We start from the raw sequence: 18676 nt of genomic DNA, 5'->3' as shown, positions 1-18676 counted from the left end.
CCACAATCACATTTAGAATGATATGTGCTTTCTTCTATTTTTATACATATTATCTGCACATATATATATACACACACACAATATTTCCCATGAATTTATAAACATCTCTTCACCATATAATTTTTTTCTTCACTTTTCTTGCTCTGATATACCAAGTGAACTTAGTGGCTCAAAAATGGTTTCACATCTGACTAAAACAAACAAGGATTTCAGACATGTAATGAGATTAGTAAAGTCAATCGATTGGCATTGCGAATGAAACTAGTGTGGAATAACATTGGATTCAAAAGCCTTAAATTATATGGGGATAAACCTAAGATATAGAATAATTATCCTCCTTCCTGGTAGTTACAAACAAAACTAGCGAGGATTCTCGTTAATTTTAAGAGCATGCTCAAGATAAGCCATGATCTAACTGAATGGCGGAACAGGTTCAAGGGGCTGAAACTCCTTTTCTTGTTCCTATCTTCCTAAATGTAATATTTAAAGAATGAAAAGACTTATTGGGGAGATTTTTTGTCTTCTCTGGTAATCTGGCAGAGCAGTTGGCCACCCACTGTACAATCTGTCCGATTTTCATTTCTTTTATTACAATGGGATAAAATTTGGGTGGGTTCTACAACAGGCAGGTGATCCGTTCCAACAGATTACTGGCCAGGTGGTGAAGACAAACATTGACTTCATTATTACAATAGCAGAATACTGTGGATGCTGGAAATCTGAAATAAGAACAGAAAATGCTGGAAACACTCAGCAGGTCAGGCCGTATCGAGGAGAGAGAAACGGAATTAGCGTTTTGGGTCGAGGACCCTTCGTCAGAACTGGAAAAGTTAGAGAGGAGAGATTTTTAAGCAAGTGCAGGAGCAGGGACAGGAAGGAAGGTAGGAAAGAACAAAAGGAGGGACTGTGATAGTCTGGAAGGCAGAAGAGATTGACTGACAAAAGGGATGATGGTGCAAGGCAAAAAGAGAAGGTAATGGGACAAGTTAAGAAACAAAAGATGATTCTAGATGAGGTGTAAATGGCGATGGCAGAATCATCAACATCTACTATGTGAGAAAAAAAATATAGGGGACAAGGTTATTTAAGGAAATTGTTAAACTCAATGTTGGGTCCAGAAGGCTGTAAAGTGCCTAATCGAAAGATGAGGTGCTGTTCCTCAAGCTTACGTTGAGCTTCGTTGTAACAGTGTAAGAGGCCAATGACCGAGAGATCAGAATGGGAGTGGAGCGGAGATTTACAGTGACAGGCGATCAGAAGCTCGGGGTCACGCTTATGGACTGAAAGGAGGTGTTCCGCAAAGCAGTCACCTAATCTTCATTTGGTCTCCCCAATGTAGAGGAGGCCGCATCGTAAGCAGCGAATACAGTATACTAAATTGTAAGAAGTACAAATAAATCGCTGTTTCACCTGGAAGGAATGTTTGGGGCCCTGGACAGTGGGAAGGGTGGAGGTAAAAGGGCATGTGTTGCATCTCCTGCACTTGCACGGGAAGGTGCCGGGCGAAGGGGAAGGGGTGTTGGGGGTGTTAGAGGAGTGGATCAGGGTGTCGCGGAGGGAGCGGTCCCTTTGGAATGCTGAAAGGAGGGAGAGGGGAAGATGTGTTTGGTGGTGGGATCACGCTGGAGGTGGTGGAAATGGCGCAGGATGATCCGTTGAATGTGGAGGCTGGTGAGGTGAAAGGTGAGGACTTGGGGAACCCTATTGTGCTTCTGGGAGGGAGGGGAAGGGGTGAGAGCAGAAGTGCGGGACTTCATTTTTTTTCCCTAGTTTATTTTGTTCCATGCTTAAGATTACAGAATAACTATTTTACAGTCAAAAAAATTCCCAGTTCATCCAAAGAGTATGGGGTTGAATTTGCGAGGGGGGGGGCGGGTATTCTGAACATTCTCTGTAACTTCAGCGGAAGATCCATGAAACTCAGGAACAATGGCATAGTCACCACTTATGCCTTTTCTCCAGTGTTCCGCAGATCTTCCACCAAAGTTATGACAGGTGATTGGAGAACACCTTTTGGAAGTTAATGGCATATGTCTTTACCCTTGCACCACAGAGCAAAATTTACCTCTTTAAGTACATTCATCTCTTTGGAAGCTGCACCATATAAAACAAACAATATGTAAGGCCCGGCCCTGCACTGTTTATTTCATCCTCGTTGATGCCTTGCACTTTGGGCCTTGGCCCTTTATCAGTGTAAACAAAATAGGATCTTAGTTGCATCTCACAGGACCTCACACAACACTGAAGAATTATTCTGGCTGCTGTATGTAGCAAGCCCCACAATGAGTTTTCTGAAGTGTTACTGGGTTATTTAGCAAAGTGAATCTGTAAAATATATGATTTGGTATATATCATAATGTAATTATTACAGAAATGTCAGAGTAATGCATCTTCATTTACAGCATCCTTTGAAATGAAACAGCTGTGGCCTGGATTTGCTGTTTATTTTAGTGTTGTCTCTAAAGAATAAAGTAATAATGTCAGTGTCCAATGTATTTATAGTATCAGCTCCTATAATAAACTATCTGTTAATACAAGCCTACTGTTCCAGCAATTTCTCTCCTGGACCCAGGTAATGTTCATTAACATCAAGAGGGCTTCAAACCAAGATAAGCTGAGTCACAATTATGCTTTCAATTGTAATACAGTCTGTATGTATATAGAACTTTCATATATTCTACGGATTATTTTTGTAAAAAAAAGTTCTTACCATCATGATTTGGGTTTCCTAATGTCCATGGCTCGTCAGAGTCGAAGTGAGTGTCGCCCCCAATACCAGGTCCTGGGAAATAAGCATGTGCAAGGAAGCCCCCTTCCCCATCAAAAGGTGAGCTGTCGCCATGGAAACCAGAAGCAAACATAATTGTAATGTCCACATCCCTCTTCTTGTTTTCCAACTCCTCATATGGTATTTCTTCAAATGTCAGGGGAGTTACATTCTGCCACACATCAAAGGCACGGCGTATCGCTCTGTGTGTTTCAAGTTTTCCTACTTTAGGAGTGAAGTTCTTAATGCTGTAGGTAAAAGAAGAAAGAAAATGTCAACCTTGATGAAAAGGGTTCAGGCCTGTGACATTGGTAAACTATAACAGCATTTTTTTTGGCTTCTCTTGGCCAATTGACAGCTGGCTTGGACTTTAGAACTACTGAAAATCGAAAGATCGCTAATTGATATGTGTAACCTCATAAATATCCTTATCTTACTTTTGAAGAAGAAATATTTTTTAAATTCACTGCCCCAAGAAAAGTTGTGACTAACTCTGTGGAAGATGGGAACTTGCCATATTTGTGGAGACTTCTGAGTTTTCCAGCAAGATTCAGCTGCCTTAATTTTCTTGCAGTTTCTTCAAGTTTTGGAAACTAAAAGAAACTAAGAAAATTTGGGGAGCCAGTTATTACTGATTTTTTTTGAATATCCATATTAAATATAATAACTTGCTGTGGTATTAATCATAATAAAAAATGTATATTTGCATTTATGACATCAAAACATCTCAAGTAATTTCATACTTTAAAACTGCAGTATCCATTCTTAGCTAAGCAAATAGGGACATGTATTCTACACCAGAAATGTCCCATAAATAGCAATGAGATGAATGTCCAGTTAAGCTGCTTTTTTCCCCATTGGCTAAGGGAAAACACTGGCCAGAATACCCAAGAACTACCTGCTCTTCTTCAAATATTGATAAGGGATCTTTAACATCTACCTGTACCAATAGAAAGAATCTTTGTCTAACTTCTTTCTGAATAACCACACCTCTGAAAAGGTAGCACTTCCTAAGTACCCGTGTAATAGGGTCAACCTCAAACACTGGTGTAGGTCTTGAATCTACAATTGGCTGAAGTAGAGGTGAGATTACTATCAATGTAGTCAAGCTAACACTCAGAATTGGGCCGCATTTTACGACCCCCACGGGTGCATACGAGGTGTGTACGTACCCGTAGGGGGCTCGCAAGTGCCGGGTTTAGGCATGTGAAGGGCATGTACTAAAACCCGGCACTTCTGATCTGTCAAGAATTGCCCGGGAGATGGGCCTCCGCGGGCAGAGAGTTCCGCTTTCTGCACAACTTCCATCTGCTGAAAGCCTTTAAAAATCTTACGTCTGGATTTTTTCCAATTGGAGGCATCCGCCCGTAGGAAGCCGCCAATCGAAAAATCCGGCCCATAAAGTTGAAAAGTTGAAACATGTCGTACAACTCGCACAGCATCTTGCTCCAACCTATGGGCCAAACAGGCTGCTGCAGAGAGACTCTTGCGCTGTTCTGATGTGTTGTCTGACTAATTAACAGTCACTGTACTCTCTCCGGAGATGGGCTGATGTGCTCAAACCTACATGATGGAGATACCGTGAAAATATCTTACACATCTCCAGTAGACTTTCTTTTTTAACCTTAATCATTAATTCAACAATGGCTGTGAAATTGCGATGAAGGCAACTTATCTTTCATTATTGATGGAATGGAGCTTTAATCATGATTGAAACTGTATCAACACCAATACTTTTGGGCTTCGCAAAATGTGGCTCTTGGGAGTGATACGATCTCATCAGAAGGGGCCATAAAAGAGTAGCACTGTACAGCTGTAGTGTAATTCTTCTTCTTAGGCAGTCTCTCGGAACTGAGGATGAGTTGCTTCCACACTAAAAATGAGTTCTCAGGTGACTGATAAGTCCAATGCGGGACCTACAGTCTCTGCAACAGGTGGGGCAGACGGTGGTTGAAGGGGCGGGTGGGTGGGGTGCTTGGGTTGACGTGCGCTCCTTGCGCTGCCTGCGTTTGGCTTCCGCTTGCTCCCGGCGAAGAGACTCGAGGTGTTCGGTGCCTTCCCGGATGCTTCTCCTCCACTTTGTGCGGTCTTGGGCCAGGGATTCCCAGGTGTCGGTGGGGATGTTGCACTTTTTCAAGGAGGCTTTGAGGGTGTCTTTGAAGTGTTTCCTCTGCCCACCTGGGGCTCTCTTGCCGTGTCGGAGCTCCGAGTAGAGTGCTTGGTTTGGGAGTCTCATATCGGTCATGTGGACAATGTAACCCATCCATCGGAGCTGATCGAGCGTGGTCAAAGCTTCGATGCTGGTGATGTTGGCCTGAGCGAGAACACTGACATTGGTGCACCTATCCTGCCAATGGATTTGCAGAATTTTGCGAAGGCAGCATTGGTGGTATCTCTCCAGCGCTTTGAGGTGCCTGCTGTACATGGTCCATGTCTCTGAGGCATACTGCAGGGCAGGTATCACTACTGCTCTGTAGACCATGAGCTTGGTGCTGGGTTTGAGGTCCTGGTCTTCAAACACTCTCTTCCTCAGGTGACCAAAGGCTGCACTGGCACACTGAAGGTGGTGTTGGACTTCGTCATTGACATCTGCCCTTGTTGACAGTAGGCTCCCGAGGTATGGAAAGTGGTCCACGTTGTCCAAGGCCTCGTCATGGATTTCGATAATCGGGGAGCAGTACTGTGTGGTGGGGGCAGGTTGGTAGAGGACCTTTGTCTTACGGCTGTTTCGTGTAAGGTCCATGCTCTCGTACGCTTCGGTGAAGGTGTTGATGATGGTTTGGAATTCGGCCTCAGAGTGTGCGCAGATGCAAGCGTCATCTGCATACTGTAATTTGATGACAGAGGATGGGACAACCTTGGATCTGGACTGGAGACAACGGAGGTTGAACAGTTTCCCATTTGTTCTGTAGATTAGCTCCACTCCAACAGGGAGCTTATTGAGGGCGAGATGGAGTATTGCAGCCAGGAAGATCGAGAAGAGCATTGGTGCGATGACACAGCCTTGCTTGACACCAGTCCATACGTGAATTGGGTCTGTGGTGGAACCGTTGGTCAGGATCACGGCTTGCATGTCCTCGTGAAGCAGGCGTAGGATGGTTATTTGGAAGGAGGAGAGCATGCCAGGGGATCTCAGAGACGCCGTAATCGAGACCATCTTCAAGAAAGGTGACAAGTCCGATTGCGGTAATTACAGAGGAGTCTCCCTGCTATCTGCCACAGGGAAAGTCATTGCAAGAATCCTCCTCAAACGCCTTCTCCTAGTGGCCAAAGAGCTCCTCCCAGAGTCGTAATGCAGATTCCGCCCACTAAGGGGCACAATGGACATGATCTTCACCGTGCGTCAACTACAAGAGAAATGCAGAGAACAGCACCAATCGCTGTACATGGTCTTCTTTGACTTCACAAAAGCCTTCAACACCATCAACCATGAGGGAATATGGAGTGTCCTCCTCAAATTCGGCTGCCCTCAAAAGTTTGTAGAGTAATACAACATAGGAATCAGTAAAAAAGACAAAGAAGTAAGAACTCCACAGCTCCTGGATCCATGTTTTTCCCTTTGGTAGACAGATCGCTCCAAATAAATATCAGTCTGAAGTACAATGAATTAGATAATAATAGAATAAAATTTCTGATTGACGAAGTTCACATGTTAAGTTCCCGTGTACACAATTTCAGAACAAATGGGTTAATGCCTGTGTAAAAATAGTGTGCACAGGAATATAGGAACAAGCGTTTAATTGTTCAAATGTGAACTTCACCAATCAGAAGTTTTACTTTAATATGTATTATATATATTGTGTTGTTGCATAACCTAGTTTGTCCCAAGCGGTTGCTAGATTATTTGTAAAGCTTTTTAGCAGCGCTTAATGCTAGAAATCATGTTCTATAATGAAAACAGTGCCAAGTGATTCTGCATTTTTTGGCAGTGTCATTGGTACAAATTTGTATCTAGGGGCTTACAATATGAAAGCATGGAAGTAATGTTAAACTTGTATATGACCTTAATTAGACTGCAGTTACAGTTTTAGGAATCCCATTATGGGAAGAATATAAAAGGAATGGAAAAATTACTGATAGGTTCACTAGGATGTCACCAGGGATGAAGGGTAACAGTTCCAAAAAGAGGCTTTTTTCGCTGGAGCTGAGAAGGTGACCTGACACAGGTCTTAAAAATTATGAAGGATTATGATACAGTGAATAGTGGTCAACAAGACGATAATGAGAGGGCACAAATTTAAGATAATCACAATAATTGAAGGGAAGGTTAGAAAAACGTCCTTGCACGGATGTAATTATAATATGAAAATCTCTGCCACAAATTATTGTTGAGGCAGATTTATTTTAAAAGATGGCATAGTGGTTAGCACTGTTGCCTCACAGCGCCAGGGACCCGGGTTCAAATCCGGCCTCGGGTGACTGTCTGTGTGGAGTTTGCACATTCTCCCTGTGTTTGCGTGGGTTTTCTCCGGGTGCTCCGGTTTCCTCCCACAGTACAAAGATGTGCGGGTTAGGTTGATTGGCCATGATAAAAATTGACCCTTAGTGTTAGGGGGGATTAAATACGTGGGGTTACGGGGATAGGGCTTGGGTGGGATGGCTGTCGGTGTAGGGACCGGGTGCTAGGGTTTGGATGATCAGCCATGATCACGTTGAATGGCGGAGCAGGCTCGAAGGGCCGAATGGCCTACTCCTGCTCCTACCTTCTATGTTTCTATGATTGCCTGTAAAGAGGAATATTGAGATACTGTATATGGGGAGCATGCAGGAGAGTGGGATTAGAATAGGTGACTCATGTAGAAAAAAACCCACTGGCACAGATTTTATGAGCCTGTTTCTGTGCTGTAACTATATAGCTCCATGCTCACAAGGAAAGCTCCATCTGGTGAAGAAGAGATTGGGATTGCACATGGCATATTCCCAGCATACCATAGCATAGCTTTGAAACACATGCACCACATTTCAGCATTTACATAGAATGTTACAGAATAGAAACAGGCCACTCAGCCCAAAAAGGACTATGTCGGTGTGTATGCTCCACACGCGTCTCCTCCCACCTTACTTCAACTCAACCCACTGTAAAAATAAATCTGAGCTGTCATGAGGTGGTCTTTCATTAAATTAAACAAAAACGTTTCCTTAGCATCATTTGTGCCTAGTGTATGAGATCACTGCAGTATGCTTGCTGTGCACCTTCTTGTTTCTCTGGTGATAAAGGCAATGCTCTTTATTTATAGTGGAAGATTTTCTACAAGCTTTGTATTTTTGTACTTTTGACACTTTAACTTATTGCCATTTGACGTGTTATTAAAATAACAGAAGATGTAACCTGTTATACTGAAAGCAACTGAGAAATTGTGATGTTAAAATGGTAGCAAGTGAGATTTGGTAAAACAGCACTCACACGGGGGGGAGTTCTAACCTAAAAAAATGGGTGGGTTGGGGGCGTGGGGGTAGTTAAAGTGTTAAAAATCGGAATCCCGACCTGAATCCGCCTCTAACCCGCCCACTTTTGCTTTTAACGGAGGCGGGACGGGGGCGGGCAGCCAACCCACAGCCAGGAGGCAGGCCGTCTATTTAAATATTATAATGAGGCTGGAAGCCTCTTCTTTAACCTACATTTTGGGAGAAAAATTCAGTTCGTAGTGCCACCCGTTAGTGCCTTAAGAGGGCGCTAAGTGGGGCGCAAAGCAATTAGCGCCCGGGCGCGGCGATATCTGCGCCTCTCGCGAAATTGACTGGACATTTTGCGGCGGCGCTAAACAATACCGCCACAATCTCCTGCACCGGCAGATCGTGACGTTAGTCGAGTGCACAACGCCCCGTTAGCGCCCCGGACCGGAAATTGAGTGGCGCCCCCTGCCTTACCGCCTGCCGCTAGCAACGACAGGTTGAGGGGAGCGTTATGCTGTCAGAAAGGGACTAGGGGAGCGCTATTTAAAGGCGACCACTTCCTGCCTTTTTTTGTCGGTGGCATTTTTGCACCACACATTCTGAGAGAGAGAGAGAGACTTCTGGAGAGATTCAACGCTGTGTGAAGGAGTTTTGGGTACTGAGCAGCACTTTGCAGGTTGGTTTTGATTTGCCCTTCCTTGTATCGATTTAGAAGAGGCTGTGGGGTCTGTACTCGGAGCTCTTTCCCTGGTTCTCTCCATTGTTCTTTCCAGCAGATTTGATGTACAGGTCTCTCCAGGCCGAGATTCAGGCCGAGATTCAAGGCTGCAATGAGCAGGATGTGGATGGAGAGCAAGATCAACCCTCCCCTTTAATATAAAAACAGAAAATTCAGGAGAAACTCAGCAGGTCAAGCAGCATCTGTGAAGAGAGAAACAGATTTAACGTTTCAGGTCGATGACCATTCGTCAGAACTCCTCTTTAAGAATTGTATGGTGCCAGTGTGTCTGTGTTCCATTGCTGACTGAAATCACATGAGCTTCGCCACCGTCTCGCTCCTCGGCCTTAGCGCCTTAAGAGAGGTGTGTAGCGCCTGATTTAGCGCCCCAATCACCTCCAGGGGCGATAAAAGCCAAGTTTGCTGTCGGAGGCGATAATTTTGCGCACCGCCGATAATAGCGCCCCAAACGGGGCGATACTGAATTTCTCCCCCTTTGCAAACCCACCAGCTACAGCGAGGACTACTGGATCTGGGAGGTAAGTGCCTTCACACCTACCTCCTGGATCCAGGGTCCCTGCCGAACCCACCCCTCATGATCGGAGACCAGCCCCCCCACCCTCCCCCACGGCCTCTGATCCCTCCACAAGGCCTCCCTCCTCCTAGGCATCCGATTCCTCCATGAGGCCTTCCCCCTACCCCCCCCGCCCCAGGCCTCCGATCCCTCCTCTCAATCTGGCTAGCTGTGGATGGGAAACAGAGGCTTCCCATTCAAATCAGGTTCTGCTGTTAAAGTTGGCAGGATCTGCAGGAAACCCACTCTCCCGGGTAACCCGTCCACCTCGGAGCCTCCCCACCCACCACCCCCACTCCCAAGCCGCCTTCCCCATTAAAATTCAGCCCACACTCTCAAAATGGCTCAGGGGGAAAATGCACTGGTCACTGTGGACTGAGCCACACAGACCATCAAAGTTCCATCTGGGTTGACTGATCTCAGCTGGGACAAATGCAGGGCCGCTGGTATTAACCTCAGTGTTCCTGAGCTAGGGAGGGGCAAAATTAGTGCAAGTACCCATTCTTGATTACTATCCAGTGATCCATCCTAGAAAGAGGATGTGTGTGCACGTTGAGTGAGGCTATGAGTAGCTTTGCCTGTGATGGCTCCTACAGTTGAATAGCCTGTCAATACTCACTTTCCAGCCTCACACATGAAGCATGGATACTTGGGCGAGATACTGCAGGGCAGTTAGTGCCTATGGAACTGTATCTAAGCATGATTCCATATACTTGAGAGAAAAGGGGGAAAAATAAACACTATTCACTTAGGAGTCATTGTCTGACATTTTCAATTTCTATTTTTAGTTAGTTTATAAACCTTCAATGTCCAGGCCAACATTTATTCCTCAATACCACCAAGAACCAGAGTAACTAGTTCATTGCTGCTCATGGGACCCTGCTGTGTGCAAACTGGCTATCGTGGTTGTCTATATAACAAGAATGGCTACACTTAAAAGTAATTATATGGCTGTGAAGCAGTTGGAGACATTCTAAGTACTCATTTTTCATTATCAGGTATTCATTCAAACGGAGTTAACTTTAAAATAAATGCCAGCCAGCATCAGAAAAAGCAACCAGCACTATCTAACTTTCATCTCTTCAGCTGCAACAGTTAATAAAATTAACTGCGGTGAATCCTTTAGTTTGGAATTATACTGTGTGATATTAGTAGTACATTTATTAAAGTGTTCATATGAAGTTGTTTTTCTTCTATTGTAACCCATTTATATATTAATATCTTTGTTAAAGTAGAAGATAGAGGAATTTCATAGAGCATGCTAACATGTTTGTTACTACTATTGCACAGCACAATCTTAATCCACTTGTGATTTCTCACTAATCTGCTTTTGTGTTTACCAGATGCCGTAAATGTCTTGAGCTATGTTGGGTATGTGTCAAAAAGGTGTACCTGGAATGGTTATAGCTGATTCACAATCCATAAAATGTGCATCTGATGTTTTATAAACTTTTATTTTCCTTTTTACAATAATTTATTGAAACAGGTAGACTGTTTTACTCCGGTATCTAGGAATACAAGTGGATTGTTTCTAACCTGTCAAAAAAGTTGGCTGTTTACTAGCCAGGTTGGACTGACATTTGATGTACAACATTATTCTAAAGCAGAGTTATTGAATGTTGAGTATCTCTGTTCATCGAGTATCTGTTCCATTTCAAATTAAGTTATACAAAACTGCACATCCAAATTTCAGATGTACACTAACAGCAGGTTAGACTTCCTGCCAGGAAGGCAAAGTGAGAAAATTACCCTTCTAGTGAAAATGTTTGCACTTTACCACAGCTTCGAGTCTTGGGAGACTAGTCATCATTATGACTTCTTGTCAAAATTACTTTCAAACAACTTCAGTCTCAAACAGCTGAATGAAAGTGCCGGCAGCAAAACAGGGCAACAATAACATATTTACTTTCACCCGACAATTGATCGTGTTATTTCGCTCCTAAAATAGTATATATGTAATAAAGCTTGCTGGCATACATTCAGCTTTACGCATGCCCTACAGAAAGTCAATTTTTACTCATCAGTGACAAACAGGTTGCTGCTAGATCCCTAGCAAGTAATACTTTACAGATCACTGAAATTAAAAAGGAACATGCCGGAGCTCAGTGCCTAAAAGTGAAAGATAGAGCAGCATTTCAAGTGGGACCCTTTCTCTTTCAGATGCTAACAGGTTGTGCATTTCCAGTATTTTCTGTTCTCATTTCAGATTTACAGAACTAAGACTTTTTTTCTTTTTATCTTTACAGTTCATGTCCCGATGAATACTAAGCAAAGCTGCTTATTGAGTGATGTGTGAGTACAGGTACCTGTAGGTGATATGTTTATGATGCCACTTCTGCCCAGTTAATGCGTACCGCTTTCTTCTAACATTAAGTCTAACGTTGCTGCCAAACTGGTCAGGTACACCACAGCGGGGCTTCTTCATCCAACTGTGAAAGATAAAAGAATACATCCTTAAACTTGGTGCATTTGTTCTCCTTTTAAACAGTGGGGTTTATTGTTTCATTTCTTTTCAATGCGACGTATGCTGTTTTAAATGAAAATCTCCATTGTAGAGCCCGTGGAGTTTAACATTATGAAAGGAGAATAAAATTCTGTGGCTCTTAAAACAGACCCTGTGGGGTCGATTTAAACTGTTCTCTCCAGGCGGGAAATGGGTAGCAGTGGATGCGCTGCGTGATTTACATCTCACCTGATTTTCCTTTCCATTGAAGTCAATGGAAAGCAACATCAGGTGGGGCGTAAAACAGGCGACTGACCCCTACTGCCCATTTCCCGCCCGCAGGGGCAGTTAAAATTGCCCCCTATGCATCCCAACATATTTTTAAATTGTCATTTTTCTTAATAGATCTGATTAGATTTTTAGTCCCTTTTAAAATTAGACGTTTGGTTTTATCTCAGAAAGTCCCCAGAGTCGGATTCAAACTGAAAATGACAGAGGTGTAATGGCCCTGAAAGTAATTTAATCATATTTATGAATGAATTATATTCGTCCATTTAATCAGTAGGTTAGAGCTTCATGAGCTATTCATTACTCATCTGTTCATTCGCCAGTCTCCATCAGTCCAAGACTGTCTGTTAAATACTGTGGTTGATCACTGCAGTTTTAATGTTTTTTTTTTCATTTTGCTTAATTAAATCAATAATTAAAGAACTTTTCTTTTAATGCTGTGACACCCATACCACATTTTTGGTGTACTAGTTTAGAGAAGCCTTCAGGTGGATATACTTAAATGGACTGAATTTCATGATAAGAAGTGAAATATAGAACAGAATAAGCCAAAAGCTACATTTTCAGTAATCACCTTCTGAATAATAATTGTGATTATCTGGCAGAAATAAATCTCATAATGTAATTTAGATGTAGTGCATTTAACAACATGATCAATTAAGGATTAAGCCTTGCTGATCCTGCATTAACCACCCACTAATGTACAGTTTCCAATTCACAACAGTTTGGCATGTTTAATTGATTTATGAAAAAATTCACACTTTCTGGCATGATGTTTTCATCGAGCTCTCTCCCCACTATTCCTGGCATATTTGTTGAATTTCATAACACTAAAGAACAAGAACAACACAACTTATATTTATATGGCGCTTTTAACATAATAAAATGCCCCAAGGTGTTTCACAGGAGCGTTATTAAAAAAGATCAAAATTTGACACCGATGTTAGGGCAGATACCCAAAAGCTTGGTTAAAGAGGTATGTTTCAAAGAGTGTCTTAAAGGAGGAAAGAGAAGTGGAGAGGCAGAGAGATTTAGGGAGGGAATTCCAGAGCTTAGGACCTAGGCAGCTGAAGAGACGGTGGATCAATTCAAATCGGAGATGTTCAAAAGCCAGAATAGGCGGAGCACAGAGGTCTAGGGAGATTATAGGGCTGGAGGGGGTTACAGAGATAGGAAGGGGTGAGGCCATGGAGGGATTTGAAAACAAGGATGAGAATTTTAAAATTGAGGCGTTGTTTAACTGTAGGTCAACAAGCACAGGGGAGGTGGGTGAACGGGACTTGGTGCGAGTTAGGACACAGGCAGCAGAGTTTTGGATGACCTCAAGTTATATAGAAACATAGAAGATAGGAGCAGGAGTAGGCCATTCGGCCCCTCGAGCCTGCTCCGCCATTTAATGAGATCATGGCTGATCATCCAAATTCAGTACCCTGTCTCTGTTTTCTCCCCATATCCCTGGATCCCTTTAGCCTTAAGAAATATATCTAACTCCTTCTTGAATATATTTAATGAATTGACCTCAACTGCTTTCTGTGGTACAGAATTCTACAGGTTCACCACTCTCTGGGTGAAGAAATTTATCCTCATCTCAGTCATAAATGGCTTACCCCTTATCCTTAGACTGTGACCCCTGGTTCTGGACTCCCCCGCCATCGGGAACATCCTTCCTGCATCTTGTCTGTCTAGTCCTGTTAGAATTTTATAAGTTTCAATGAGATCCCCTCTCATTCTTCTAAACTCTAGCGAATATAAGCCTAATCGACCCAATCTCTCTTCATATGTCATTCCTGTCATCCCAAGTATCAGTCTGGTGAATCTTTGCTGCACTCCCTCCATGGCGAGAACATCCTTCCTTAGATAAGGTGACCAAAACTGCACTCAATACTCAAAGTGTGGTCTCACCAAGGCCCCGTACAACTGCAGCAAGACATCCTTGCTCCTGTACTCGAATTCTCTCGCTATGAAGGCCAACATACCATTTGCCTTCTTAACCGCCTGCTGCACCTGCATGCTTACCTTTAGCGACTGGTGCATAAGGACACCCAGGTCTCGTTGCACTTCCCCTTTTCCCAATCTATTGCCATTCAGATAATAATCTGCCTTCCTGTTTTTGCCACCAAAGTGGATAACCTCGCATTTATCCACATTATACTACATCTGCCATGCATCTGCCCAATCACCCAACCTGTCCAAATCATACTGGAGTTTCTCTGCATCCTCGTCACAGCACACATGCCCACCCAGCTTTGTGTCATCTGCAAACTTGGAGATATTACATCTAGTTCCCTCGTCTAGATCATTAATATATATTGTGAATAGCTGGGGTCCTAGCACCGATCCCTGCGGTACCCCACTAGTCACTGCCTGCCACTCGGAAAAGACCCGTTTATTCCAACTCTTAGCTTCTTGTCTGCCAACCAGTTCTCTATCCAAGAAATTACCTTACCCCCAATCCCATGTGTGTTAAATTTGCATGCTAATCTCGTATGCGGGACCTTATCGAAAGGCTTCTGAAAGTCCAAATACACCACATCCACTGGTTCTCCCTTATCTATTCTACCAGTTACATCCTCAAAAAATTCCAGTAGATTAGTCAAGCATGATTTACCCTTTGTAAATCCATGTTGACTTTGTCCAATCCTGTCACTGTTTTCCAAGTGCTCTGCTATTTCGTCTTTTATAATGGACTTGTTCTACCCTCCAAGTTTATGGAGAGTAGAACAAGGGAGGCCGGCCAGGAGTGCATTCAAATCGTCAAGTCTAGAGGCGCTAAAGGCATGGGTGAGGGTTTCGGCAGCAGATATGTTGAGGTAAGGGTGGAGACGGGCGATATTATGAAGGTGGAAATGGGCGGTCTTAGTGATAGAACGGATATAAGATAGGAAGCTCAATTCGTGATCAAATATCACTCCAAGGTTGCAAACAGACTTGGTCAGCCTTAGACAGTTGCCGGGGAGAGCGATCGAATCAGTGGAAACAGATTTGAAATATGCTTATTAATTATACTCAAATTTTCAAAATATACAATTATATCAGGAAAGCCGCAATTACCCACTTAAAGGCAGACATTACTGTTTAAAATAATTAGGTTCACACCACAGCAAAACTTAAACATATTTGAAAAATGAGGAGATATTTAAACAAGACAAACAAAACAAATTCTCACCTCAAGGTGATATCACTATATCACGTGAAAGAAGCAAGGGACAGAACAAAAAATATGAAGCCATTAAGATGTCATTATTCACATAATAAAGTGAACTAAAGCAAGCTCTACATGTACCACAATTACATCAAACCAATAGTCTGATTTTCAACTACCTTATGCTACATCTGCCTTTGTCTGGCAAATTATACTGCCCATTTTTGTAAGGGGACAGGTTCAACACTGATGTTTAAAATCTTAATCTGATTTCAAGGTCACATGTTTATATATTTATAAAAGTGGACAACACAGCCATTTTTCACCTGTTGGAACAATAATTCCAACCTATTCATTTTCTTGATGGTGGGCCTCCAGTTATTATTCTGACCTGAATTTGAAAAACTGAATTTTCCATATTCATTTCTCATTTCTCATTGCCACAACATGTACAGTCCCAAAGTGATGCACTTGTTCCACCATGACGTCAAATCGAATATCAGAACTTAACATAACATTGGATTGGTTGCAGTGAAGTAGAATTGCATATAAATATAATCATTCACTAATAATTATGCAAATATAGTTCAATCTAAATGATGAGTACCTCTCAGACAATCTAACACATGTATAGAGCACTCAAAATCCTATCAAACGGCAAATTGTTAGCAGAGTGAGTAAATGCATTGCCTGGTGTGATACTAATCAGGAATGTGTCAGATTCCTGATTAGTATCACACCAGATGTGGGTGGAGAAGGGGCTACAATTGGTCTCTCTCTCCCTTAACTAGGGAGGTAATAGCTGAGTGGCATCCAATGGCTTCTACTGGACGAGGTTTAGTTATGATGCCCTGCAGTCAAGTAGCCTGCCACCAATCACTGTCTAGATTCTCAGGTGAAGAATAGCTACTTTGGTGGGACAGCAGTGGGGGCTTTTGGTCCCCATAGAATTGGGCCTCAGCACAAGCTTCTGCTTCCAGGAAAGGAGTGAAGAAAACAAAGAACTTTCCAGATCATGGTGCGTATGAATAACAGTAGAACGTAAATCACTCAACTGACCGCAGGCACATCACTTACAGCAGATTTAAACAAGGAGGCTCAATCACAGACCAACCTTCTGCACAGGGACATGAAGCTTTCTGGATCTACTAAACAATAACTTAATTGGATAGCAAAAGGATGGAAAGGGCCTTTGCTATGGTTGCTTTAATATTAACATGCTCTTTGTGAATAAAATTGATGTTAAGATAAATCTCTGTTATTGCACTTGGGAATAAAGGATCAACTGAGTGGAGCATATAGAGGAAAACTGAGCAGGAGGCTACACACCCATCTAAATAATCTGCCCACACCCACTATCACATACGAATAAAGGCCACTTGGGTGAGGTACCAGAGGGTGAACAGCATCCTTTTGATAGTAAGGTCGGAGAAAGAAAATCATTATTTCACTGCTAGTTTACTAAAATGGGCCCAGTTGTTGGCATAATTGAATGCTGTCACCGCAGCAGTTCCAGCTCTTCCTACAGTTTTTGAGATGAGCTTATCAAGGAAACTGCCACAGACTGTGGCCTAGGATGTTCATCTCTCTCAAGGTTTCACCAGATGTTCTCGAATAAAAATCAATGCCCCGAATTTCCTCAATTCAGTTACACTGTGGTTACGCCATCATTGCGCTGGAAAGTTATATAATTCACCAGCAGAGGAAGTTCCATGCAAATTTCCTGGTTACATTAATTAGCATAAGAACTGGCACAAGTACTGGCACAGTTCATGTGTAAGACAAGTGTAAGCAGCTAAACGCCCAGGAAACTTGAATGCAATAATGGTGTAACTGTTTCAAAGCTCTCTGCAGACTCCACTCTTCAGCATAACCCTGGGAATATTTTTTCTCTCGGTTCTGGTCACATATCTCCATGGCGTCTATAACCCACATCTTTATTCTATGTTGACAGAAGAATGGCAATGCAGACGGCACCTGTTTCCACTGGGCAAGCAGGCAGACGAGGTGGGAAAAGCAGAACAGTGATCTTCTAAGAGGAGGATATTGATGCTCTTTTAGACGAGGTTGGGGAGAAGAAGCACAGTCTCTTGGGACAATGCTCCTCCATGCTTGGCAGAGCAGTCACTCGTGGCACCTGAAGGGAGGTGGCACTGGCATTCTTGGCCAACTCCCTCACTCCCAGGATAGCAGAGCAATGCAGAATAAAAAATTTAATGATCTCACCACCGCGCCCCCCGCCCCCATAAGTAGAAGGCCATGGCCCTCAAAGGGACCCACACCTCCATAGCTGTGGCGGAGGAAGTAGTTGGTGTCACCCTGCTGGGGTCAGGTGGGTAACTCAGTACCTATGTCTACATGCCAGCGCTAAATCAGTGGGGCTGCAGATCTAGGGCCGAGGAGTAGTGGCGGCTGAAGTCCTTGTGCCTGATACTGCCGAATCTTAGGCCAGCAGCACATGCCAAGACTCCGACAGTCCCTGTCAAAAAATGGTTAGGCACGAGGAGGAAGCACGGTGCTGAGAAAAGTAGCAAGTCGTATAATTTGGATGCAAATGAATTGCTTTTCTGTAAATAAAAGAAATATTTTGTTTGGCATACACTGTGCAGTTATCTTGTGCTTTGTTACTTTCAGGAAGGCGAGCACTCATTTAGTGTGGACTTTTTCACTCAAGTAATGCTTCATGGCAAAGTCATGGTTGGGCCAAAGTGGTTTGCTATTGTGTCATCTGGTAGGGTAGGTAGAAGAAGGTGAGGTGCAGCCACTGCAGTCGATCAGTTGATGAAGTTGTCCCTGGCTCTGTGTTAGCTGCTCTATGAAACGGCATCCGTCACCTGCACAATGTTGCACAGATGCCCTGTGGTAGTTTGGAGGGCTGCAGCACTGTAAAAGTTGAGGGCTGTTGTCACTTTTGTAGTGTATGTACCCGTCTACCTTTAAGAGAACTATTGTATGTAACCGTCCACCTTTAAGAGAACTACTTTAGGTGTTGCACTACTTTGTTGGCTTCTGTATACTGTAATACCGACGGTGACCACACCGGTATATAAGTGCTGTGTCAGGATTTATTGGGCCGATTCGCCCTGACCTTCGAATAGTAAAGTCCTGTTTTAAGTTACTCTGGTAGTCTGTGTATTAATTAAATAAACAACCCACAGACTTTACAGTGGCGACGAGTCCGATCGTACCCTGCGGCAACAATACTTCCGAAGCAGTTAACGAGCGTCGAGAAGAGGCAACCGCCCTCGTCATTCTGCTGGGAGAAAACTCGAGTCTGCAGAGCTGGAAAGGAGGAAGAATTCAGAGACAAAGGCTTCCATCAGCAACAGGCACTGACTGTCCCTTCTGCC

At 43.3% G+C, this 18676-nt stretch overlaps 1 protein-coding gene across 1 annotated transcript in view; it reads right to left on the bottom strand.

Annotated features, from left to right (window-relative positions):
• mmp16a (matrix metallopeptidase 16a (membrane-inserted)) overlaps window positions 1-18676 on the bottom strand; it is a 326220-nt gene that overhangs the window by 192166 nt on the left and 115378 nt on the right. The window contains exons 3-4 of the mRNA XM_085992713.1: window positions 11760-11882; window positions 2711-3015 (exon numbers count right to left, since the gene is read on the bottom strand). Of these exons, the coding sequence (XP_085848839.1) occupies window positions 2711-3015; window positions 11760-11882 (428 nt within the window). The remainder of the gene's footprint in view (window positions 1-2710; window positions 3016-11759; window positions 11883-18676) is intronic.

Source organism: Somniosus microcephalus, chromosome 7, assembly GCF_052327205.1.
Source record: "Somniosus microcephalus isolate GS21.2 chromosome 7, FLI_Smic_1.0, whole genome shotgun sequence".
Lineage (NCBI taxonomy): Eukaryota > Metazoa > Chordata > Chondrichthyes > Squaliformes > Somniosidae > Somniosus > Somniosus microcephalus.
Note: the sequence above shows the minus strand (reverse complement) of the source record. Positions and strands in the feature narration are given on the sequence as shown.